This window comes from Talpa europaea, assembly GCF_964194135.1.
Source record: "Talpa europaea genome assembly, chromosome: 11".
Classification (NCBI taxonomy): domain Eukaryota; kingdom Metazoa; phylum Chordata; class Mammalia; order Eulipotyphla; family Talpidae; genus Talpa; species Talpa europaea.
Genome location: NC_140078.1, coordinates 12,764,457 through 12,790,039, shown reverse-complemented (window position 1 = coordinate 12,790,039; position 25,583 = coordinate 12,764,457). Strand labels below are relative to the sequence as shown.

General features: G+C 39.6%; 1 protein-coding gene across 1 annotated transcript in view; it reads right to left on the bottom strand.

Moving 5' to 3' along the window:
- Nucleotides 1–25,583, bottom strand: part of CHD6 (chromodomain helicase DNA binding protein 6) — a gene marked incomplete at both ends in the record, with an annotated part of 124,323 nt that overhangs the window by 77,962 nt on the left and 20,778 nt on the right. Inside the window, 6 exons of the mRNA XM_084247649.1 lie at nt 3,402–3,536; nt 3,724–3,810; nt 8,164–8,281; nt 8,850–8,908; nt 9,776–9,838; nt 24,899–25,048. Of these exons, the coding sequence (XP_084103775.1) occupies nt 3,402–3,536; nt 3,724–3,810; nt 8,164–8,281; nt 8,850–8,908; nt 9,776–9,838; nt 24,899–25,048 (612 nt within the window). The remainder of the gene's footprint in view (nt 1–3,401; nt 3,537–3,723; nt 3,811–8,163; nt 8,282–8,849; nt 8,909–9,775; nt 9,839–24,898; nt 25,049–25,583) is intronic.

Genomic DNA, 25,583 nt, shown 5'->3' with positions numbered 1-25,583 from the left:
TGTTTTCAGAAATAAACAAGAAAGTAATTTATGTCCAAAAAGATTTATTTTACAGAAAAAGTTTTTAAGCAAAGATATTCCTATTAAACTCTCCCACTCAGTTCCCTTTAGGAAATTATACTCCTCTTAACCTACACAAGCCATTTATTTTATTTTTTTTAAAGATTTATTTATTTATGCATACATGAGCTGGGGTACAGGCCAGAGATGCGGAGGGGTAAGAGGATTCACCAGAGACAGAGTGGGAAACAGAATAAGCAGATTGACCGAAGTACACTGCTGAGGGGAGCAGGCGAGCCAGGAGAGGTCTGCTGTGCCATGTGGGTTTCTCCCTGGCTGGCCAGGTATTTAACTCGTGCTGCAGTGGCTGTGGATTGCTTCATAGTGTGGTGCTTAACCCCTTGAGCCACCAGGGAGGCCCTACATGAACCCTGTAACCTGGCTCCCTCAAGTCTATGCCACCTATTTAACTGGGCTTTCATTCCTATTCAACTAGATATTATGGGGGAGACTTTCTGAAATGTTTCTGCTGTCTAGTGATTTAAGTGGCTAATCTCAGCATCACAGATATTGTAAGACAGAATTTCACTGCAGAGTTCTACTTTACTGCCTTGACAGTACTCGAACTGTAGAGGCATCCCTTTAATCCAGTTACTCCAGAGTTTGCCCTCTTTTCCCCAGGGATGAGGACTTTAGTTTAACACCACCTGCTAGTCAGAAATTTCAGTCAAGAGAACATAAGACCTGAAATCAACTAGAAGTTTCTGCTACCTAGACTGATTAGCTTTTTTTTTTTTAGCCTGGTCAGCTCTTAATTGGTACAGACTACAGGAAACAATTTACCCCACAACCTCCAGTGATTACTTAAATTCAAAAGAGAAATGATTCTTGGAGTCTCCAGAGTGGGTCTGCCTATTAAAAGACTGCTCCTCTCTTTGCATAATCATTAACGACATTCTTATTTCTTGCTTTCTCAAATTGTTTTTTACCTATAAGTAACCAAATTTTACCAAAATGCTTTCAAGAATAGAATGTTGTTCATGAAGACTGGTGCCCTCCCCGGTGGCGCAGCGGTTGAGCGCTGGGTTGCGAAGCTGCCCGCGGCCTCTGCGGCGCCGGTTCGATCCCCGGCTGCTCCCCGGCCACCAGAGGAGGGTCCCGCGTGGCGCGCAGACCTCTCCTGCCGCCCGCTGCTCCCCTCAGCAGTGTACTTCGGTCCTTCTGCCTGCTTTGCTCCCTGCTCTGGCTCTGGTGAATTCTCTCACCCTCCCGTGCTTCTGTACCCAGTGCTTGTATAAATAAATAAATAAAAATAAAATAAAATAAGTCTTGGAAAAAAAAAAAAGAGTTTTCAAAAAAAAAAAAAAAAGACTGGTGGGGGCCATATGTAAACTTCAAAGCCCAGAATAAGATCCCTTAAAAAAATATTCAGGTAACATACTAGTTAGAACCAGTTCTTAAGATTAGAGAGCTGTAATTATATTTTCAGTTACCATTCCAATTTAGAATTTTTTTTTTAAAGATTTATTTATCTATGCATACAAGAGCGGGGGTACAGGCCAGAGATGAGGGGGGTGAGAGGATCCATCAGAGACAGAGCGGGGAACAGAACAGACAGACAGTGAAATACACTGCTGAGGGGAGCAGTGGGTGAGACAGGAGAGGTCTGCTGAGCCATGTTGGTTTCTCCCTGGCCAGGCGGGGATTGAACTTGTGCTGCAGAGGCTGCGGATTGCTTCATAGTGCGGTGCTTAACCCCTTGCACCACCAGGGAGGCCCCCAATTTAGAATTTTTGCAATAAAATTTCAAAATGTGCATTTTAAAGGAGAACAAATAAGTTATAAACAAAAAGAGAAATGCAAAAGGATACCATGGATCACTGAGAGATGAGGACAGCAGCATCACAACAGCCCAGCCATAAAGGAAAAGTGATACTGTCTGAAAACACTTGAGAACCCACATGCTGCCAAGTGCATGTAGTCAGTTTGAGAAAATAAGGCTGAGTGAGTAAGACTCCTGATTACTTCTAGATTACAACTTACTATTAGCTTCACAGTGAAATTCTCTCTATTCTGCTTCCACACTGGTTTGTCTCGCACTGTCACCCATCCCAAATAGACTGGTGCCATATTTGTCCATGTACACAAGTGTCTCTTCCATTAGACTGAGAGCTCCTGGGGGCAGGACCTGTACCATCTTTCCTATAGCTCATACAAAACTCAACCTACAGCAGATGCGTGATAAATGACTAACAAATTGAGTTAAAAAAAAAAAAAAAAAGACAACAGTTAAAGGAGAGGGTTAAAAGGAAAATCAATCATATAGACAAAGTACTATTAATGATGTAGATTTCCAGTTACAGTCTACATGTCAAGACATACTTTATATGCCAAACAAAAACCCAAAATAGTCCTTTTAAATGGATTTTTACAGGGATCTAAGGTCAATGTTGAGCTCTGTCTTCTGATTCCTAACATTCCAGTGATGTAAAAAGTAACAAGTAATACTAATAAGAGTTTTTACATAAAAATGGTGATTTTTTTTAAAAACAGAAACTGATCATTCCAGCAGATAGCCATGCTCTTTTTTTTTTTTTTAGAGGCATGTTTGTTTATTTATTTATTTGTTTGTTTGTTTTTGTTTATACATGCACTGGGTACAGTCAGAAGCGCGGGAGGGTGAGAGAATTCACCAGAGCCAGAGCGGGGAGCAGAGCAGGCAGAAGGACCGAAGTACACTGCTGAGGGGAGCAGCGGGCGGCAGGATAGGTCTGCGCGCCATGCGGGACCCTCCTCTGGTGGCCGGGGAGCAGCCGGGGATCGAACCGGCGCCGCAGAGGCTGCGGGCAGCTTCGCAACCCAGCGCTCAACCGCTGCGCCACCAGGGAGGCCCAGCCATGCTCTTTTAACAACCGACTCTTTTCCCACATAAGTTACATCTTACTCATTCTTTATTCCAACTATACCTTCTTTTCATTGATACTCTATGTACAACTACATGACAGATACCATGGGAAATTTTTGTAGGCTGTTGGTAATAATCCTACGTTCTTTCTGAGAAGCTTATAAATATAAAGCACAGCTTTTTGCTTAAACAACATTCCAGTTGAGTAAAGGCGAGAGATCAGTGACAGAGCAAGAAATATAAATAAGAAACAAGAAAAGATACTAAGAATTTATTGAGCTTCTATGCCATGGCAGGCATTCTCACACCTTCTATCTTACTGACCTGAGCACTAGCATAGTTTGATTTTGGTAGAAAAACACCCTGAACTACAGGTTCAATGGGGAGCAGCCAGAGGTAAGATACCAAAGAAACCACTCAGGTGCAACACCCAGGATTGCCAAGTTCCTAAAAATAACATGTTATAAGAGATGCTCAAAAGAATATGACACATTACCACATTTTTAATTTCAGGGAGAACTTGAAGAGATTCGAATTCTTTAACTTTTGCAGGATCCACATCTTCTTCCAGCTCCCACGTGCTTTCCTCATAAGGCAGCGAGCACCACTTCACCAGGTAATGAGTCACCTCCTGGGGGAAAACAGGAGATACATGTATATTTTTTCTTTAGATTAAATGAACCATATTCTGGTTACTGTCTGAAAACCCACCCTACAATACAACATGTGAATGCCATTAAAATAAAAACCAAATGATAACAAAACAAGGAAAATATGAGGTAAGAAGGGAAAGTATGAGTTAAGAATCAAATGCCCACCTCTCCTGTTTCTGCATCCTTGGTGTGGGCCACTTCCAAGATGCGATCAACTTCTACGTAGTCTGGGTTGAACAAGTCTTCATCAGGCTAATGTAAACAGAGAAGAGTTAAGAAGTGTCTCCCGTTCATCTCTCAAATCCAAAATCCAATGATGAAACTTTCAGCGATCCCTCCGCTCTGAGCCCCATCAGGTAACAAGGAATGAAAGGGTTCACTTGAGAAATAAAAGTCGCACACAGACATTTCTTCACTGTCCCCGAATCCTGCTCTCCATGACTAAATTTAAAGGCATCAACCACACCACCATGTGTTTCAAAGAACACCCTCGGAAACTTGGAATTCTGATTTTTCTTAATACCAGCTATAATAGCTACCATGGAGGAGGCATGAGGAGCTTCCAGTGTACTAATTGTGATCTAGTTCCTCATCTAGGTAGTGCTTACACAGGTGTGTTCATCGAGCTGTACACTTATGGTTTATTTATCTTTATGTACATTATACTTCAAAAAATGTACTTACAAAACAGTGGTAAGTAACATTTAGAAATATTTAATGCATGTCTGGAGATATGCTAAGTACTTTCATTTAAGTCTCAAAACTGCTTTATAGAGTAGGTGCTATAATTACTTTACAAATCAGGAAACTGACAAGGAGAGGATAAATAAGTAATGTGACCAAGGCCACAGAGCTGTGTGAACTGGAACATTCATCCAGGTCATAAGCTCTCCTCCTAGACTGCTAGAATGGTCTTGCTGGTCCCTAGGCTAGAAGGAACTTTAGGGGCATTTAGTCAACACAGGAATACTTTTTATAGCACCCCCGGCCAATCCACCTCAGATTCCATTATCCTCATATTCAGGAGTTTACTGTCCTCTAAGACCTGACCCACTGCCAAGATGGCTTCACTTCTGCCTGCTCAGTAGAAGCACCATGTTCTTAGTCATTACTGTTAAATTAGCTTACTTTCCTTCTGTAACTGTGACTCATTGCTGTGAACTGCTTCATCTGCAGCAATAACTAAGCTGATTTTCTTTTCTCTGTGTTAGTTCTTCAACATCTCCTCCCTATCTGGGTTACAAACCCCAGGTGTTCAACAGTTTTTCAGGTGCTATGTTCCCAGATTCCTCAATGATGGAGAGAGCTAACATTTATGGAATAGTGACTGTCAGCCAGGGTGCATGCTAAATACTTCCATAAACACTGAGCCAATGAATCCTCACAGGTATTCTTTAAGGTTAACAGCACCAGGAGTTCCCCTTTACACAGATGAGGATACTGAATCTAAGGCCTTGCAAGTGACCCAAGGCCACCTAACAGTATAAGGAGGTATGGTTAGAGCCTGCACCCTGGTAGTTAGGGCTGGAGCTGGGGCTCCTAGTACTATATAATGAAAAGAGTCAGGCACAGGACTATTCTATTGCTACAGATTAGTGTTACATTTTAAGCAACCACACAGTACTCTTGGCTCACAATAAACTTGTAATTAAACTGAAAATATCTTTTTTCCCCTGCAACTGCTAACTAGTCATTTTTTGCACTCGTAAGTTGTAAAGATTTTAAAAATATAAATGGCATTACATTCATTTATTGCCATTATATTCCATTCATCTTAGCCTGTTCAGGTAAACCTGAACTGTCTGGTTTTCAGAAGGGGTCAGGATTTAGTCAGAAGGCCGCATGCCTGTGGCATGTGGAATACGCAGCCTCTCAAAGCTAAGTTTCCCTAACATGTGCCCTGGCTATCTCCAAAAGCAATTAGGAATAATGGCTATGAAGAAAGTCTACTCAAAATGAAGCTATTGTTTATTTTACAAAAATATTATTTAGCCAGCTTGTCAACAGAAACATTGAACAGATCAAGACCGAAAACACTATTACAGAACCTGCTCACTATTATGCCAACTCACCTGATGGTGTCCTCCAATCTTTGTTCCAGAAGCCTTTCCTTCCCACAAGAGTATGAACTCCTGTTACGTTATTTTTATATACCCTAACAGTTTCCTCTCTCTAGTCCCAACCAAAGAAATCCACTTCCTTGGGAATAAATTAGAAAACAGATACTCGGGGCTATATGAAGGGGTTTGGAATTTATTCCAAGAAAATGGGGAGTGCTGAAGGGTCTGAAGTAGGGGAACAGTATCAGGCAAAGCCTCCTCCCTTACCTGAGGACAGCCAAATAATTACTGAGCACTGACCCTTTGCTTCGTACTAGGGATAGAAATATGAGGAAGACATGGGCCCTCTCTGTCTCGCAGGGCTTAAAATGGAAGAAACAGACATGTAAACAAGTTACTACACTGCAAATACTTGCTAAAATAGAGGTGCGAACAAAATGTTCCAAGAATAGAGGGAGAATATCCAACAGGCCTTCAAGATGGTTTTTCTAATTCTAGTTGTCACCTTTCTTTCCTCAGTTCTCTATTAGAGGAATAATGCCATGATGAACAATTCTCACAGGCATTAAAACAATCACAGAACGTGCTAGGATCAAACATTAAGGCTAAAAAGTCCATACTGGAACACAAGTAGAATGCTTATTGACATTATCCTAAAATAATTTTTTTGTCACTTGAGGAAAAGGAGTACAACATGAATAAAGAATTGCTAAGCATGTGTCCCAATTTACTATAATTTAATGGTATCTGAGTGCACTCTTAAGGTCTAGTACTTGTGACTACATTTTAAGAATAATTTTTATTGCTCCTTTTTCTTACAACTTATTCAGATAAAATGGAAAAATTACATATTTAAAAAAATAAGATAAAAATCACCATATTCACATCAACTGGAGAAAATGTCAACATTTTCCTGTATATTCAAGATATTTTCTATTCATTTCTATGGTGGCTTCTTTTTTTTTTTATTTTTAAATTTTTTTTTAAATAGAGGCATGCTTTATTTATTTGTTTGTTTGTTTGTTTGTTTTGTTTATACATGCACTGGGTATAGTCAGAAGCGCGGGAGGGTGAGAGAATTCACCAGAGCCAGAGCGGGGAGCACAGCAGGCAGAAGGACCGAAGCACACTGCTGAGGGGAGCAGCGGGCGGCAGGAGGGGTCTGCGCGCCATGTGGGACCCTCCTCCGGTGGCCGGGGAGCAGCTGGGGATCGAACCGGCGCCGCAGAGGCTGCGGGCAGCATCGCAACCCAGCGCTCAACCACTATGCCATATGGTGGCTTCTTTTCTGCTGCATGCATCTCCCTCACCCCACAAATGGAACTGTCCCATATACTGCAAGAGCCCCACATTTTCAACTAATAATAGTTTACAACATTAAACTTCTATATCATTAGTAATTATTTTCCAATATCATTTTTACTAGTTGCACAGCATTCTTTTCTATGAGATGTACTGTATTTAACAAATGCCTATGATCTAACATTTTGTCTGTCTTCAATTCTTCACCAATATAAATGACTGCATCGTAGCTAAGTCTTTGCAGAAAGACTTGATAGTTTCCTTAAAATAAATGACAGAATTGCTGGGACAAAAGAGGAAAATTTCTGGACTTTTAATGTCTATTTCCATACTGCGCTTCTGACTGGTCCTACTAAGTCATGCTCCCATATAGGGATATATGAGAGGGTATCTTTCCTACACTCTGATCAGCAATAGACAGCAGACATTTTAAAGTCTTCAAATAATAAGCTTTGATAAGTAATAACTAGGCAACTTCCATTTCAACTTGCATTTCTGTGACTACCAGTATAACTGATGACATTTCTGTAGTTAATGACCACATTTTCCCCCCTTTCTGAATTTCCTATTCATTTATTTAATTTTTTTTTTTTTTGTATTTGGAATTTTGTGTTCTTCTTACTGAGTTATAAGAGCAACTCTTATGAGTTATTAGAGCTATCTGTCATATGTATCTGTGTATATGTAACATTGTGTGTATGTAAATATATAGGAAGGTCCCATAATGGATAAGAAAATGTATGCTGTGTGTGTGTGAAAGTATATAATCAGAAAAAATTCCATGTACATAATGTATACATACTTTTCCTAATAATTTACTTTCAAATTGACCTGAAGTATTTTTTCAAGTATAAGACACAACAGATTGGTTCAGTATCTAAATCTATGCATCCTTCCTCGTGCTGTAAATACCATACCTAGAAATCCCCAAGTTTATATAAACTAATTTATTTTCAACAACTGTGAGCTTTGCTTTTACTTTTACATTCAAACTTCTAAGTCTTTCTGGATTTGCTCTTTTAAGGAGAGGAGAAGAGAAAAAAAATTCTGATGGGTTGTTAATCTAGGTTGACTCACCCCCAGTGAGTAACCTGCTTTCCTTGGCTGAAATGTGACCCATTTGATTAGAAATCAGCGACCACTTGGCAATCTGACTTGAGCAACAGATCGATACTAGACTTCAAGAAACTTAAACCCCATGTTAACAAGGAAAGCAGCGGCCAAAGCAGCGAACGCGCCTTACCTCGGTGAAGAGGTGCTTGGTCTGGGCCTGCTTGTTGCGGAAGCGCTTGATCTTCTGTGCAATCCGGGGGTCCTTCTCCAGTTCCTCCATGGTTGCCCACTTGCAGTGCAGGTAGGAGCTGCCCAGAGACACACGAGCCATGAGAATACACACCACCAGCAGTGATCAGCGCTTTCAGGTGTTTCAAATAACACGGTGACCGTCTAATGAAGACGCAAATGAGCAGTTTTTTGTGAAGCTGCTTAAGACTGGGCTTTAAAAGGCCTTCTCTCCCATAAGAGCAAAAACAGAAAGCAAAATGATGCAGCAGTTCCAAGCAACCTATCACTGCAGCTTCTACGGAGAGAGGCTCAGAACAGAGGGAAGACAGACATAAGTAGCCATCAGTCATCAACACACATTAGCAAAGTAGGCTGGGAGCAGAGGAAGGGAGTTTTTAAGAAATATCTACCCTTGGACCCTAATCCCAAAGTCTGAGTCAACTGGAGCAAAGGCTCCAGGAGGGCTCCTGCTGACTGTGCAGCCAATATTGAGTACTACCACCTACAATGAGCTTGACTCAGCCAAGATCTATGGTTTTGCATTAAGGGCCACTCTTAAAAGATATAGGAGATAACATGACAAGGGAAAAGAAGTTTCAGTAATATATAAAATAAAAATACAAATAATGCACAAAATAGACGTACAAATTTCTATACTTAACGTAGAACAGCTCCAAGTCAAATGGGGGTTCTCCTGGGTGAACCTGTAACCAACGACAGTTAACAACTCAGATCCCCACAGGTCACCATGACATACCAAAGTAAACAGGTAAATCAACACCACTGACTAGTTTTAGTTGGATTTCTTGAAGCTCTTTTTATTTTCCAAAGTCTTTTCTGATAGCTATTGACCAGGTATTTCAATGGCTATCAGGTAAAAAGATTGCTCCACATGGTATCATTCCAAGGTCCAGGCAGGGAGAGCATTCAGCTGATAAAACCTAGTGGAACCAGGGCTCTGAGAGGTGTCAGGTTGAGCGCCTGGTGTGGCAGCAAAGAAATGTATCTCTGGCATCTCCCCCCACTGTCACCCTGAAACATTAGCAGTGTTCACTCTCAAAAGAAGAAAGTTTACTCTCATGGATACATGAAGTAAAGGTAAAACTATTCTGAAGTAAAGGTAAACAACATACCCTTTCACTCCAGAAATTTTCTCTAGGGGATCCCCACAATGGTTCTGAGATGTCTAAAGAACCACACCCCCCTCTACCCATCTCTCTCTCTCACACACACATATACATACATACACCAAGTTTTCATTAGAACTCTCTGTCCACTGCCTTTCCTGGTCCTCTGGTGATTACGAATGGTCTACAGCAATAAAGGGTTAAACATCTTACATGGGGATCACAATGAAGAAAAAATTCAGTTTGGGCCAGACCCAAACATTTAAAAATTTTATGCCTCCAATTTTCCATGGAAGTAAAAATAACTGTTGACTAGCCAGGAGATATTCCTGTCTAGCTAGCACTCCAGCAAAGAGAACAATTCCAGGTCTCTAGTCCAACAACTCTTCAAAGAGACTGTAATCTGTGCTAGTGATATACAAGCAAGAAACACAAGCCACCAACCTCCTGGACAGTCTTAGATGCCAGGATCTTCTCAATGATGTTTGCATCATCTTCTGGAGGCTCCTGAAGATAGAGGTTAGAAAGAAAGAAAATTAGTAACGCCACAGAACCCAAGAAATAATTCTCTTAGAACAGGCACTACTTCATCCACTTGTCCACAAGTGAGTACCAAGTTCTTCCTCAAATCAGCCCAGAGTGATCAAAGATCACAAACACCCCACTCTGTGGGTACAACCACCTTTCCTACTCACATGAGTAGTGAATTAATTCTGCTTTTCAGACTCTTCATTTCAGACCTGCCTTTAGTACCACTAAAATTGGTCTAAAGACAACCCTTCTCTGCCAAAACTGACTACATGTTGCTACATAAAATCTTCATAGAGGCAGAACATAAAAGCCTGGGAGCCTTCAAATCACAAGGCCCCAACCCTAATGCCTACTAATGTGGGTAATGTCAACACCTCTTAGATTCCAAATCTATTAAAACAAGAGTTAAAAATACATAGATCACTAGGTCACTGTGAAGATAAAAAGGTATAGAAAAACAATTTTTTAACAGTAAGCACTATGCAAATGCAAGGTATAATTATTCTCTATAGAATTGTCCCATCTTTCCCCTTTGTACCAGGAAATGACTTGTTTTTACTCATCATCCTTCCAATACAAATTCCAAATGAAAAAAATTAACTTACTCCCTCCTAACCCCGATACACACTGACATTTTTAGGTTCCTAATCTCTACAAAATCTCTTTCTACAGAGTATATGCTTTTTTAAAAAAAATCTGCATCAAAACAACAAACTTTAAAAGAGATGCTTAAGTCAGAGTACTCTGTGCACTCTTTCTAGGACAACATTTGAACAATTTTATTTCAATGGTTTCATTTGCACTATTTCGCTTTTCCAGATCTAGGATTTATCACACTATGAGACTTTTGAAAAGACATTCATCACCACAACCCTAAGTCAAATTCACTATTCTGGGTTTCTTCTCCCTTTGGAAAGGATGATTTATGTTGCAAATCACTGTCTTCAGTCTACCCATTCTGGGCTTCAATTGTCCCAAGTTATACCACAACAGAACACATTACATTTTCTAAGATCTTAAACCAAGCTTTCCCTAGAAAATGATCGCTTAGAAAACAAACAAAAAAACACAAAACATGATGACAAATGGTAGAAAAGATGTATGGAAATCAGCAGGCACTGACTGACGCTCCCAGAGGTTACAAATATGTATTACGCTCCTCCAGACACAAAGTGCTCCACTAGGTGCCATGCTGAAGTTAATCCAAAATGACAGGTTTTTTCCATGGCTCAAGAAGGCAAGTGAACTGTCTCTACTGTACAACAGAGAGAAGGGGTGGGTAAGCAAACTGAGCCTTTGTTTTTCTGTTTAAGTGTTTGTTCTGACTGATTCTTAGGCACAAGTAGGAAAAGGAAAAGAGGAAGTTTACAGCTGACTGACAGTCTTCTCCAATGACAGTGTAAACCTTTTGAGGGCAGGGGTCCCTATTTGTTTTAGTTGCTGATGTAGCCATTTACCTACTAGCTATGTAACTATTTGTTGAATGCTAAATATCATGGAAGAGGAAAAACTAAATAGAAGGAAATGCATGAGGAAATAAAGCCATCAAGGCCCTAAATCTGGAGACAGCTATTACTATCAATCTCTATCATTTAATAAAGTCTCCCTCTCTGTCATACACTCAAACCATCACATACTAGACCACCATATACTGTCAGGATAGTTAACAGAAAAGGGCTAAAGTTAGATGTGCTCTGTTGAGTTCAAAGATCACTACCCCTAACCTTGAGATCAAAAGAATTATGACTACAGCAAATGGGCAGATAATAGAAATGGGGCTGGATTAAGAAATATTAGATTAATCAAACAACTAATCAAAACTAACTTCCTAATCTATTGTTTTCCGAAATTTCTTTTCTATGTATTGATGACCTTTTATGTTTATGTACCTGGTCTTACAAAAACAAATGAACTATAATCATCACCATCAAGGAACAACCAGACATGTTAACATGATGCTTTACAAGTGTGCAAGGTATGGCACACATACAGTATGCAGAGATCTCCCATATAGCTCCATGGGCACACTTGTACTCATCACATGAGTACACAGACGAGTACCATCCTGACCAAGTAATAAAACATTTCCAGCATTCTGGAATACCCTCGTGTCCTTTAAGAAGCAGCTACTATTCAGATATCTACCAGAGTAGATTACTTTTGCTATTAAACTTCATGTAAATGGAATCATACAGTATGTGGTTCACTCTTCTGTATTACTGTGTAGTATTTTATTGTATAAACACACCACCATTTATTTAACCTTTCTACTATTATTTGGGTTGCTTCCAATATTCACATAAACTGTATGTCTTTCGGGGGACAAACACATTCATTTATCTTGGCTATAAACCTAGAAGTGAAATTACTTATTAGATTATGAGGTATATTACTCATTTAGTTTTAATAAATATTGTCAATTTTCTTCCGAAAGTGATTGTAATAATTTTCACACCCAGCAGTAATGCGTAGGAGTTGTTCCAGGTGATTTGATATTGTCAGTCTTTGAAACCTTAGTCATTCTAGCATATCTGCAGTATTATTTCTTTAATTCACATATCCTTGTAACTAAGGATACTGAGCACTTTTTCATATACTATCCCCTTTGTGAAGTTCCTATTCAAGTCACTCACACTCTCTCTCTCTCTTTTTTTTTTTAACAGGTTTAATATATAAAAAAGGAGACATCTGCATGGGCACAGGTGAGCAGGAGAGCTGCCATCATTTGCTTACTCTCAAAACTGTCCTTTTACAGACCTATGATTTGCCTTTTCAATCTGTAAAAGTGTCTTTTGATGAATAGAGCACTATATACTCCACTTTATAAACCTTTTATGTATTTTTGTGTCCTGTTTTAGGAATCTTTGCTTCCACCAGGGTTATTCATTAAGCCATATATGTAGTTCTAAAATTTCTATAAGTCTTGTTAAAGCAGTCAAAACAAACATAAAATTGACTTTAATATTTCATTTAAACCTATATAAAAATATTACCTTTTCAGTACATAAACAATGTAAAATTATTAATGAAATATTATACACATATTTTTCATACTAAATCTTTTTAAAATCCAGTGTCTATACTTACAACACATCTCAATTTGGATTAGCCACATACCGAGTGCTTAATAGCCACATGTGGCTAGTAGCAGCTATACTGGGCAGTGTAGCTCTATTTTGTTCCATTGGTCTTCTGATCTCATGGCTACACTACCCTGTCACTTTATTACTGAAGCTTGATTATAAAGTCTGGATTGCAGCAAGGCTTCCAACTTCATTATTCTTTTACAAGATTGCATTTGCAAGTTTTTATGTGTATCTGTATAAATTTCCATTAAAAAAAAGCTGCTTAGATTTTGAGTAGGACTGAATTATAAAAATGTTTAACAATATTGAATGCATGTATGTCATAAATATTTCCATTTATTTAGCTTTTACTTAAATTTTTCCAGAAATGTTTTCCATATAGAAGACTTAAGATATCTTTTGAGAGGTATTCCAGTATTCTGATACTTTGATGCTATTATAAATGACATTTAAAAATTTTACAATTTTCCTTTCTGATTTCATGTTAAGTTTAAAGAAACAAAACAGATATTTTTGGTATAGTGTCTTCATACAAAAAATTTAAATCTAATCGTTCAATATTAATTTATTATTAATAATTCTGTTAATTCTAATGATATTTAGAATCTGTTGAATTTTATATATACACAGTAATAGTAATGTTTGCCAATAATGAGTCTTTATCTCTTCTTTTCTAAACTTTAAACTTTTTTTTTTCCTTATTGGAGTAGCTAGGACCTCCAATATATTTCTGAATATAAGTAATAGTGAAATATTTTTCTTACTCCCAAGTTTAGAGGAAAAACATTCAATATTGCACCATTCAATATAATATTAGCTGTTAGTTTTTATCTAGTGGCTTTTAAGATATTCTTTCAATCTGGTTTTCTACAGCTTAAGATATGGCTACATATGGTTTTCTTTTTCATATTTTATTTGCTTATGAGTTACCTGACTTTGAACCTAATTCCTGATATCTTCCATCAGTTTATGGGGATTTATTGTCATTAATTATAACTTCAAATGTTCCTCTGCTCCAATTCTTCTAGGACTCCAATCAGATATAGGTTAGATCTTCTAACTACACCCCAAATGTCTCTATGCTTTGCTCTGTTTTCTCCATCCTTTTTTCCTCTACGCTCTAGCACTGAAAATTTTCTTTTACTCTTTTTTCAAGTCACTGATCTCATCTTTGCTGTATCCAATCTGTTTTTTTTTAAATTTATCCACTGTGTTGTGAATTTTAGAAAGTGAACAGTTCTAAACTGTGGATGTCATTCTCTTTATAGATCCCATTCTCTCTTGGAATCCTTCACTTTAAAATGTCTTTAACTCATATTTTCCTCAGCATCAATTTTCTAGAACTTCTCTTTGCTAACTTCCCATATCTGGACCATCTGGAGTCTGCTTCTATTATATGTTTAGTCTTTTTATCTTTAGTCACATTTTCAAATCTCTCCAAATGTCTAGTAATTTTCTTACTATATATTGTATATTATAGATGAAAGAACATTAGCAGCTTCACTCAGCAGCTTCAACATTAGTATCTTCTACCACATATATTTCCTACCAAAGTCCAAGAGTATTTCCTCTTGGGCAAAGAGTCAGAGTGGGTGATTGATCCCTTTGTTCCAACAGGGATTGAGTTGGATCAGGACTGCTGGGTTATTGTTCTAGAAAGAGTCAGTCCAACTCATACTTTGAAGTGTACCTTAAGCTGAGTGTCCAAGGTCAATGACTGAGAATCTGGAGTTCAGCAGTTTCCTATCCCAAGCAGGTTAAAATATTCACTAAAATGACTCATCCCTTTAGTGATATTTTTGTCTCCTAAGTACTGTGAGACATATTTTCTAGCCTGTCTTTTGGTTGAGCCACTAACTTCTTAAGCTACCCCAGAATTCAGCAAGTCTCTGGAGACAATCTCCTTGCTTTGGGATTCCTTTAGTTTCCAAACATTTCACCATCTTGGCATAACCAATCACCAGCAGGGTCAGACGATTTCTATTAAACCTGTCTGGGCTGAGCCTGATCCTCAGTCCACACCCAGAACTGCAGAATGGCACCAGAGAATAAAACAGTCAACAACTGTCAGCTCATTTAGGACTAGCTCTTCATTGTCTGGAATTTTAGTTCATCGAATTCTTGTTGCTTCCACAGCCATCTAATGTCTTTAAAAATACATTCTATGAAATTTGTACTATCCATCATTCTTTTTTTCTTTGCAATGGGTATTGGACAGCCATGATCTATTACAACTTACTTTGAAGTAGAAATACTACATAAGAAATCCTCTAATATCGGGAGTTTCCCAGGGCCTATGTTTAGGGTTTTCTTCTCTATCTACACTTAATTCTCTTAATGATCTTGTCCAGTCTCGTGGTTTTAAATAATAGCTATGCTGTAATGATTAAAATTTACATATTGAGCTCAGAGACTCTCCATTCATTAAGTACTCATATATCTGTTACTTGCTATCTTTACTTGACTATCTCAGATTTTTCATACCAAAAATGTTCAAAATCTAAACTTCTAGTCTTCCAGCCAATCCTCTACATTTACCCCCTGTAGCTACTGTCTTCCCATATCTGAGTTAAAAGGAACTCAAACTTTCTAGGTTTTGGTGTAATTCTTAGTTCTTTCTTTCTATACACCTTAACTATTTACTCAAGAAATATGCTTGGCTTTACCTTCAAAATATGTCCAGAATCCAGTGATTTCTCACCACCTCGACTGCTTCTACCAAAGTTCAAACCACCTTCATTTCTCACCCAGATTGCTCCCAACAGCCTCCCTCCCCAGTCTCCCTGCTTCCACTCTTGTCCCACTCCCTATTCTCAATACACTCAGAATGGTCCTTTGTATTATGTCACTTTTTTTGCTTAAACTGTTAAAAGGCTTCTCTTCTTTTTTATTTTTTTTTAAATAGAGCCATGTTTTATTTGTTTGTTTGTTTATACATGCACTGGGTACAGTCAGAAGCGCGGGAGGGTGAGTGAATTCACCAGAGCCAGAGCGGGGAGAAGGACTGAAGTACACTGCTGAGGGGAGCAGCGGGGCGGCAGGAGAGGTCTGCGCGCCATGTGGGACCCTCCTCCGGTGGCCGGGGAGCAGCCGGGGAGCAGCCGGGGAGCAGCCGGGGATCGAACCGGCACCGCAGAGGTGGGCAGCTTCGCAACTCAGCGCTCAACCACTGCATCACCGGGGAGGCCCAAAAGGCTTCTCTTCTAACAGAGTACAGCCAAAGATCTTTTGGAAGTCTACGAAGACCCCTCTAGGATCTATACAGGTCTCCCATCTCATCTGCCACCTTCCAGGTATCCTTGTCTGCTCCACATACATAGCAGGCATGCGTCTACCTCACGTTTTACCTAGTATAGGCCTATTCCCTCTGCCTGAAATGTACTCCCTGTACGATTGCCTCCCTCCTCTACGTCCTGTAATACTTGACTCAAACTGTACTTTTATAGTGAGGTTAACTCTAACTGCCCAATTATCTTTCTTACATCTGATATTTTTCCCCCTGCTCTTATCACCATGACATAATACATAATTTTCTTATTTTCAGGTTTGTTGCCAGACTCTCTCAGTGACTTACTGCCAGTCTCTCCCTACCCTTTGCAGTTTTGAGCTTAGCATGTTGGCCTGTCATCGAGAGATTGTGCATTTGTTACAGGCCTCCTTCCCACTGGTTGTAGTTTCTCTCCACGAGGACAGAGTTTTTACTGCCTGTTTCTTGATGTTATCTCTAGTATTCCGAACAGTCCCTGGCGTGTAGTAGGTGCTCATAAATATATATTTTTTTAAAGATTTGTTTATTTATGCATACAAGAGCTGGGGTACAGGCCAGAGATGTGGGGGGTGAGAGGATTCACCAGAGACAGAATGGGGATCAGAACAGGCAGACTGACGGAAGTACATTGCTGAGGGGAGCAGCGGGTGAGTCAGGAGAGGTCTGCTACGCCATGTGGGTTGCTCCCTGGCTGGCTGGGGATTAAACTTGTGCACAGAGGCTGCGGACTGCTTCATAGTGCAGTGCTTAATCCTCTGAGCCTCCAGGGAGGCCCCGCTCATAAATATTTTTGAATAAATAATATTAAGAGATTTTGCAATAATACAGCACATTAAAAGTAGTATAAACCAAGTGCTATAGGAACACAGAAGCCAGAGCACTTGGGCAAATTAGAGGAGGCTTTAAAAATGAAGTGACATTTGAGCTAAATCTGTTAGCCAGCATTAATCTTTCATAATTGCTAACTATCTTTTTTACCTACTCCCAAAGTAGTAAGCAAGCATTCATACATGTGTGTGCACCCACACACATAGCAAATGTCCTCTCTCACTACCAGACTGCTTCAAATAGTTTCTCATTCTTACCTACCAAAAAAAAAAATAATAATAATAGAAAAAGATGGTTTCTGACTATAGAATTTTGATTGCTATTCAGAGAATTTAACTAGGACTGAATCTAAGGAAATGCTAATACCCGGATGAGAAATGCATAGGGCTTTAAAGGGACGATAGACTTAAAACAGTCTTTACTGTAGACAATTTTGAAATAAAAATTAAGAAATTTGAAATAAATTTTCATTTTGGCGAGGAGACTGGTTAAAGAAGAGGGATAAACGTTAAAAAAATCAATGGTTATCAAAATACTAAAAGTAGGTTTTTATTCTATCCTAATAAAAGGAAAAGAATGGTATTTCCAAAACATACAACAAAGTAGGGAGGAAACTGGAAAATCAGGATCTTTTTTTCTAAACAGAGATTGTGCATAAGCAGGATCGTGTGTGTATAAACACACAGTGTATACAGATATACACAGTATAAACTAAATCTGCTTGCCAAACACCCTTCTACAACAGCCATCTGTTCTTAACTACTTGGAATTTTCTCAAATTATCCTTCTAAGAAGACCATTTTAATTCAGTTACTTTCATGTCAGATTCATATAATTAAAAATAAATTTTAAGAAAAAATTTAAACCCAACTTCCCCTAACCTTAACAAATCACTTGATGTACCTCTTTTTAATTAATCATAAGGTGAGGTTCTAGCAAGAAGCAAATCGCTTTTCAAGTCACCAAGTAGTGACCAAGTGCCAGAGAGGGAACAGAAGTGGCATTAAACAAGATGCCCAGCCTCAGAGGGCTTACACTGATTTGGGGAAGAGACAATACACATATTTTTCTTAGAAACACCCCAGGGTAAAAGTTAGTTGGTGAGACAGAAACCCTATGTCCAATGAGAGTGCAGAAGACAAAGAGCTTGGGTTTCATAGAACAGGTAAAGTTTATAGGAAGGCCCTAAAGAATGGTGGTTCATAAAAAAGGATGGCAAAGAGAAAGGAAGGCTGAAATGAACACAAAGGATGAAGGAATGAAGCTATGGGAAGTAGGATGCCGGTCCGGGGAACTAAGTACAAGTCTATTAGATCTAAAGCATTATACAGGATGAAGGGTCAAAAGAAATGAGAGTTAACAGAACTGGCCACATTTTTAAAAAAATGAGTTTTGATCTAATGTAAGAGTTAAGAAACAAGCACCTTAGAATCACCAGCAGGAGACTGAGAAATATCAGAAATTTCCCAAGATTATGAGAAAAATAGTCTGAGAATGGATTGTAGCAGGGAACAATGCAAGTACATATTGCAATAATTTGAAAATTGGCCTCAGATAATGGGTGGCAGCAGAAACCAAGAAGAAACAAATACGAGGGACAATATGAAGGAAAATGCAGCATGGGGAATGGCTTCTGCCAATGAAAACATGGGAAGAACCAATACCATCCACCAAGTGGACAGGACCTAAGTACTAAGTCATGCGAGCTTATACAAAGGTCCACCTGCAGGTTCAAGAGCCTTAGAGAGCGAGGTAAACGAATACCACAGTGGGTTTGAGGGGAGAGGGTGGGAATAGTAATATACTTTTTACTGGTATAAAGTAGAGAAAATAAGAGCCTAAAAAGAAAAAAAAAAGTCTCAATCTTATCTTTCTAATCCTGGAGCGAAAATATCAAATGAAGATATGATAAGCACAACTAAGTGCAAGTCTTTATGTTAGCTACTACCTAGTATGAAGTACTTGGTATGTAAGGTGAAAATTATGATAGATTATTAAAAAATGACACTTGTTTTACAAGTTACAGTCTGATGAAGGGAGTAATAATCAGAACAGGACGGCAGAAGCACTGACAAATTAGAATACGGGCATACCTCATTTTATTTCATTACACTTTGCAGACACTGCACTTTTTATAAATTGAAGGTTTACAACTGAAGATAATGAGCAAATCTATTGATTTGCACCAAATTTTTCAATAGCATGTTTTCACTCATGTTTCCGTGTCGTATTTGGTGATCCCTGCAAAAGTTCACATTTTTCATCACTATTCTATCTGTTATAATGATCAGTGACCAGTGATCTTTGATATCACCAATGTAACTGTTTGGGGGCACCACAAACTATGCTCATGTAAGACTAAACTTAATAAATGTGTGTTCTGACAGCATTAGTCACCTGCCGTTCCCCCATCTCTCTCCCTTTCTTCAGATCTCCTTGTTTTTTGAGACACAACAATAATGAAACTATGCCAGAAAGTCCTCACTTTAAATCAAAAGCTAAAGATGATTAGTGAGGAAGGCTTATCATAAGTTGAGAGAGGTCAAAGCCAGGGCTCTTGTGTCAAACAGTAAGCCAAATTGTGAATGTAAATGAAAAATTCTTGAAGGAAATTAAAAGTGCTACTCCAGTGAACACATGAATGATAAGAATGCAAAGCATACTATTGATAAGGAGAAAGTGTTAGTGATCTAAACAGAAGATCAAACCATTCACAATATTCCCAGAAGCCAAAGACTAATCAGAGCAAGGCTCCAATTCTCTTCAGTTCTATGAAGGCTGACAGAGGTAAGGAACTAGAAGTAAAATGTGAAGCTAGCAGAGACTGGTTTATGAGGTTTAAGGAAAGAAGCAGTCCCCAAAACATAAAAAGTGCAAGGTGAAATGGAAGGTGCTGATTTGAAGCTACAGCAAGTTATGCTGAAGATCTAGCTGAGATCACTAATGAGGTAGCTACACTAAGTACATTTCCAATGTAGATAAAAGAGACTTATAGAAGAAGATGCCATGGAGGGCTTTCATAGCTAGAAGAAATCAATGCCTGGCTTCAAAGCTTTAAAGGACAGGCTGACTCTCTTGGTAGGGGTTAATGCAACTGGTGACTTTAAGTTCAAGCAACCATGCTCATTTACCATTCCAAAAATCCTTAGGTCCTTAAGAACGATGTTACCAAAGCTACTCTGTGCTCTACAAGCAGAACAACGAAGACTGAATGATAGTACATCTGTTTACAACATGGTTTACTAAATATTTTAAGCCCTCTGTTGAGACCTGTTACTCAGAAAAAAAAAGATTCTTTTCTAAGTATTTACTGCTCATTGACATCGGATCTGGTCACCCAAGAGCTGTGATGGAGATGTACAAGGGGATTGTTATTTTCATGACTGCTAACACAACATTCATTTTGCAGCCTATGCATCAAGAAATAACTTCAACTTTCCAATCTTATTATATAGACAGTGATTGATTCCCCTGGTTGATCTGGGCAAATTATACTGAAAACTTCCTGAAAAGAATCCACCATTCTAGATGCCATTAAGGACATTCTTGATTCATAGAAAGATGTGAAAAAAATAAACATTAACAAAAGTTTAGAAGTAGTTTCCAACCCTGAAGAATGACTTTGAGAGGTTGAAGACCTCACGGAAAGAAGTAACTGCAGATGTGGTGCAAACAGCAAGAGAATTAGAATTTAAAATGTGACTGAATTCTTGGAATCTCAAGATAAAACTTTAATGGATGAAGAGTTGATTCTTTTTTTTTTTTTTTAAGATTTATTTATTTATTTATACAAGCACTGGGTACAGTCAGAAGCGCGGGAGGGTGAGAGAATTCACCAGAGCCAGAGTGGGGAGCAGAGCAGGCAGAAGGACCGAAGTACACTGCTGAGGGGAGCAGCGGGCGGCAGGAGAGGTCTGAGCGCCATGTGGGACCCTTGCCGGCAACCAGGGATGGAACCAGCGCTGCAGAGGCTGCAGGCAGCTACGTAGCCCAGCACTCAACCACTGCGCCACCAGGGGAGGCCCGAAGAGATGATTCTTATGAATGAGCAAAGAATGAGGTTTTGTAAGAGGGAGTCTAGTGGTGAAGATGCTGTATACATTATTGAGGTGACAACAAAGGATTTTGAATATTACACCTGGATAAAGTAGTGGCAGGGTTTGAAAAGATTGACTCCAATTTTGAAGAGGTCTGTTTGTAAATTGTTACCAAACAGTATTGCAGGGTACAAAGACATCTTCTGTGAAGGGAAGAGTGGACAGAGGTAGCAAACTTCAGAGCTGTCTTATTTGAAGAGGTAGCCATAGCTGCTCTTCAGCAACCACCACCCTACCCTGACCATCAACAATAGAGCCAAGACTCCCCACCAGCAACAAGACTGCCAACTTACTGAAGGCTCAGATCAGGGTTAACAATATTTGGAAATAAAGTATTTGTTAACTAAGGTATGCACATTGTTTGTACTAGATGAATGCTACAGCACACTAAACAGACTACCATATAGTGTAGACCTAACTTTTATATGCACTAGGAAACCAGAAAATTCATGTGACTCACTTTACTAAGACAGTCACTTTCTTGTGGTGGTCATGTACCAAACCTGGCAATATTTGCGAGGTTTGCCTGTAGTCACAAGTTATAAACAAATGGTGCAAGGGTTTCGGCTGACTCTAGACTTTGGGAATAATAAACACAACAGTTTTAACACCAAATATAGAGGATGGAAAGTGCCACAAGTAATTCTCATCTGAATGCTTCCTGGGAATTAATGTCAATGCTACTTTATTGAAATTCTTTCATGCCTCAGATACAGAAGGGAAAAAAAAGGTAGAATTGAGTTCAGCTTCTCAGGCACAGAAGACAGATGAAGCAAAGAGTACTGTGTGCAAAGACACAGAGCAAGACACAGGCAAACACCATTCAAATTAAGTACTTTCATTCCAAAAGGCGAAATTACAAAATCATACAAACCACACAAATTATAAGAGACAAAATCTGTGCAAGTCCATTCACTGTAAATGTATTGCAACTTCACTTGTGTCTTATTTCCAGGACCAAAATTCACCAAGAAAGAATAAGAAATCAGAGTCACAGTTAGTATGGAAACTTACTTTCAGCTCCATATCTAAGTCAGGGGACTGTCCTCTAAACTTCAAACTAGTACGCCTTAATAATATGCCAGTCTTGAAGGATAATGATCATGTGTAAACATGTTTTCAACAACTCACCACTAGGTAACCACTGCTCAGGTTGCAGTCTGAGTTGGGAGAGGGGCCAGCAGCCACAGAACTGGACTAAGCATGCTGATAAGACACTGCACAGAAAGGCAGAGAGGTGGCAGCAGGGCCAGCACCACACCCCTCTGTTCCCAAACTAAAAGCAGACAAAGGCCTTCATAAAGGCCTCAGGAGAAGGATATAAGAAATCCTCATCTTCTTCAACTGATTATTCTGTGCAAATGGATGCCTTAAGGATTGTCTGGAAGCCCAGATGAAATCCATGGCTCTCCAACTTCACTTTAGCCTGGGAAAGAAATCTTTGTGCAAACCTCACCAGGAAAGCCCAACATATAAAACAGATCCAAATGGAGCTGTTTTGGTTCTGCAGCAGCCAGGGCTCTATAGAACAGTAATTCTGAAAGCTGCTCATCCCCCCACAGGCAGTGTAGTTTACCTGCATGCTGAGCCAGGCCTGTGGTACAGAGGCCAGGTCCACACAGCTGCCTTTCTGAACATCAGCACCCAAACCACACACTATCAAGGCCTCTTTCTTGCTTAAATTTAGTAGCAATTTTTGTGGCATGGTAAGTGCAAATTCAGATTTTACTTTACATTACATTTCAACATATATGAACCCTCTCTGTTGTGCCCTTAAGAGAATAAAATGAGCATTGTTAAGTTACTTAAAATTTCCTGAATTATTTCTGTCAGATCAGCTAATGCTGCCCTTCAGGTACCAGGGGAGAAGTCATATAGCATCATGTGAAATATGGTTAATGACTTGGGCTAAATGACTAGTAAGAGAAAATAAAATCCCTTACAGTATTTTAACTACCAAACCAACCATAAAAGCTCCAAGAAAGGAAAACCGATTACAAAGCAATATAATCCCATCACCTCATGGCAGTCTTGCAAGAGCTATTCTTAACCATTTGCTTGAAAAGTACTATAATAGCAATAATCAAATTTTCATTCCTATTAAGTACTATATTCATCAGTTGGATAACCCTTAGCAAGTGACATGAAATCAACTCTTACAGGCTAATCACTGATCAACTGCTGCTAGACAACTCTGACATGGTCATTCTGTGCCTACTTCTTGTTAAAATAAGGACTATGACCTCTGTTCCTAGCTACTTCCCATGCAAACACAGAGAAATAAATTGTGAAATTATGTGAAAATGCTTTACGCTGGTGGTAAGGTGGTTTAAATGGATAAAGTACTGTCTGCTTCAGTAAGCTAAAGCAGCGTCCTCGAGGAAGGGCAGGCATTTGTGCTGCTGTTGCACACGCAGAGCATGAATCTGCCAAGTCAGCGATGAAGGCTCCATAACAACAGACAGCCTGTGTTCCAGAATGTGCTGTTGGCAAAGATGCCCTCCTACAAGCTCAGCCTGCTTCTTCTTTTGCTTCTAATTTCTTCTCTGTAAGCTCCTTAGAATAGACCTCATTCCTTTCAACACTTACCCCTCCTCTTCCTCTCTAGCTGGGTATCAGATCCTAATGCTACCCTCTTCCTCCATGATACTGGTGCCGAAGGAAATTCCTAAAATGTAAATATGACCATCCTGCTTCTCTGCTTGAACCCATCAATAGCTCCTACGTCTCATTCCATTTACAGTGTGAAGGGTCTACCTTAGCTGACATCCAAGGCCCTGTGAATGAGGCTCCTTCTGATACTCAGGGCTCGTCTCCCACACTTTTCCAGTCAAGCGCATCTGTTATACAACAACCTGCAGCACCATTCAGATTCTGTGCTTTCCTTGATGGCAAAATGGCCCTCCTGAAATCCCCATTTCCTGCCCACGACTCCGGCAGTGTAGTCACTGAATCCAACACACATTTCCAAGGCCACACTTGCCACAGGATTAGTACAGACTGCGGCGCCCCGCCCCCCCAACCCCGCTCCCTGGCAGAGCTCCTTGGAGGTGGGAGTCATGTCTCAATACTCATCCTCCTATCCTAGGACCAGATCTCACAGGGAGGTCTCAATATGCATTTATCGAATCAAGTTTGAACTGTAATTACTAGCTCATATTTTTCATTCACTGAACACTTATTTACTATACATTAGATTTTTTACATTCTAACGGGAGAGATAAAGAAATAAAATGAAACCAGAACACAATTACAAGTTGTGGTAAATGCTATGAAAAAAGCAAACAAGGAGTAAAATAGAGAGTCATTAGGATGAGAGGCAGGGAACTACTTTAAGAAAGAGTCAGAATCTCTGAAGAGATTCTATTTTAGGTAAAACTTAAAAGACAGTGAAGCAGTCACGAAAAGCATGTAGTGAAGAGCATTCCTTCCAGAAGGAACAACATGGGGAAAGACCAGTATGTAGGAAAGACCTTTAAGTTCAAGGCCGTAAAGTATGGCAAGTCTTTTGGCTGGAGCAATGAGTAAGGAAAAGTCACTTATCTGAAAAAATAAGTTTGGTGAAATAGACTGTGAGCACAGAGCTGAGCACCGTAAGGATTTGAATCAATTTAATTTCAGCGGAAGCCATAAGCTGCAGGTTATAAGCTACAATTAGAATGATCTAACTTATGCTTTAGCAGAGTCACAGAACAAATCCATCAACTAAGCCAAATGACTATTGAGCTAAAGCAAGCCACAAATACAAAGGCTATACCTCTGCCTGCCAAGCCAGTGTAGAAGCAGAGAGGGCAGATGTCCGGCCAGCTCCGAGAACAGCGATTGTTTCCCCATCATCATCCACCACCTTGAAGTCCAGGTCCTCGTTGTATTTTCTGCGTTTCACTTGCCGTCCTGAGCGTCGTTTCTACCACGCAAACACACGGAGTCAGAAAAAAACTCTGTGAGCCAAAGGCAAACATTTGTACACAAACACTCTCCTCTACACTAACAGGCAAAGGAGTACTTTCATACTAATAAAAGGGATCTTTCTTTTTTTTTAAATTTTTTTTAAAAGATTTATTTATTTATACAAGCACTGGGTACAGTCAGAAGCGCAGGAGGGTGAGAGGATTCACCAGAGCCAGAGTAGGAAACAGAACAGGCAGAAGGACCGAGGTACACTGCTAAGGGGAGCAGCAGAAGAGGTCTGCGCACCATGTGGGACCCTCCTCTGGTGGCCAGGAGCAGACGGGGACTGAACTGGCGCTGCAGAGGCTGCGGGCAGCTTTGCAACCCAACGCTCAACCGCTGCGCCACCGGGGAGGCCCTAAAAGGGATTTTTCATAAAAAATGCAAAGGAAGAACTAAATTCACTCAAAATGGGATCTGGATGAGGGAGGTGATCTAAACTGTCGCGTCCATTGAGAAGAAGGTAGTCGCAGAACCCAGGGAGAAGTGTC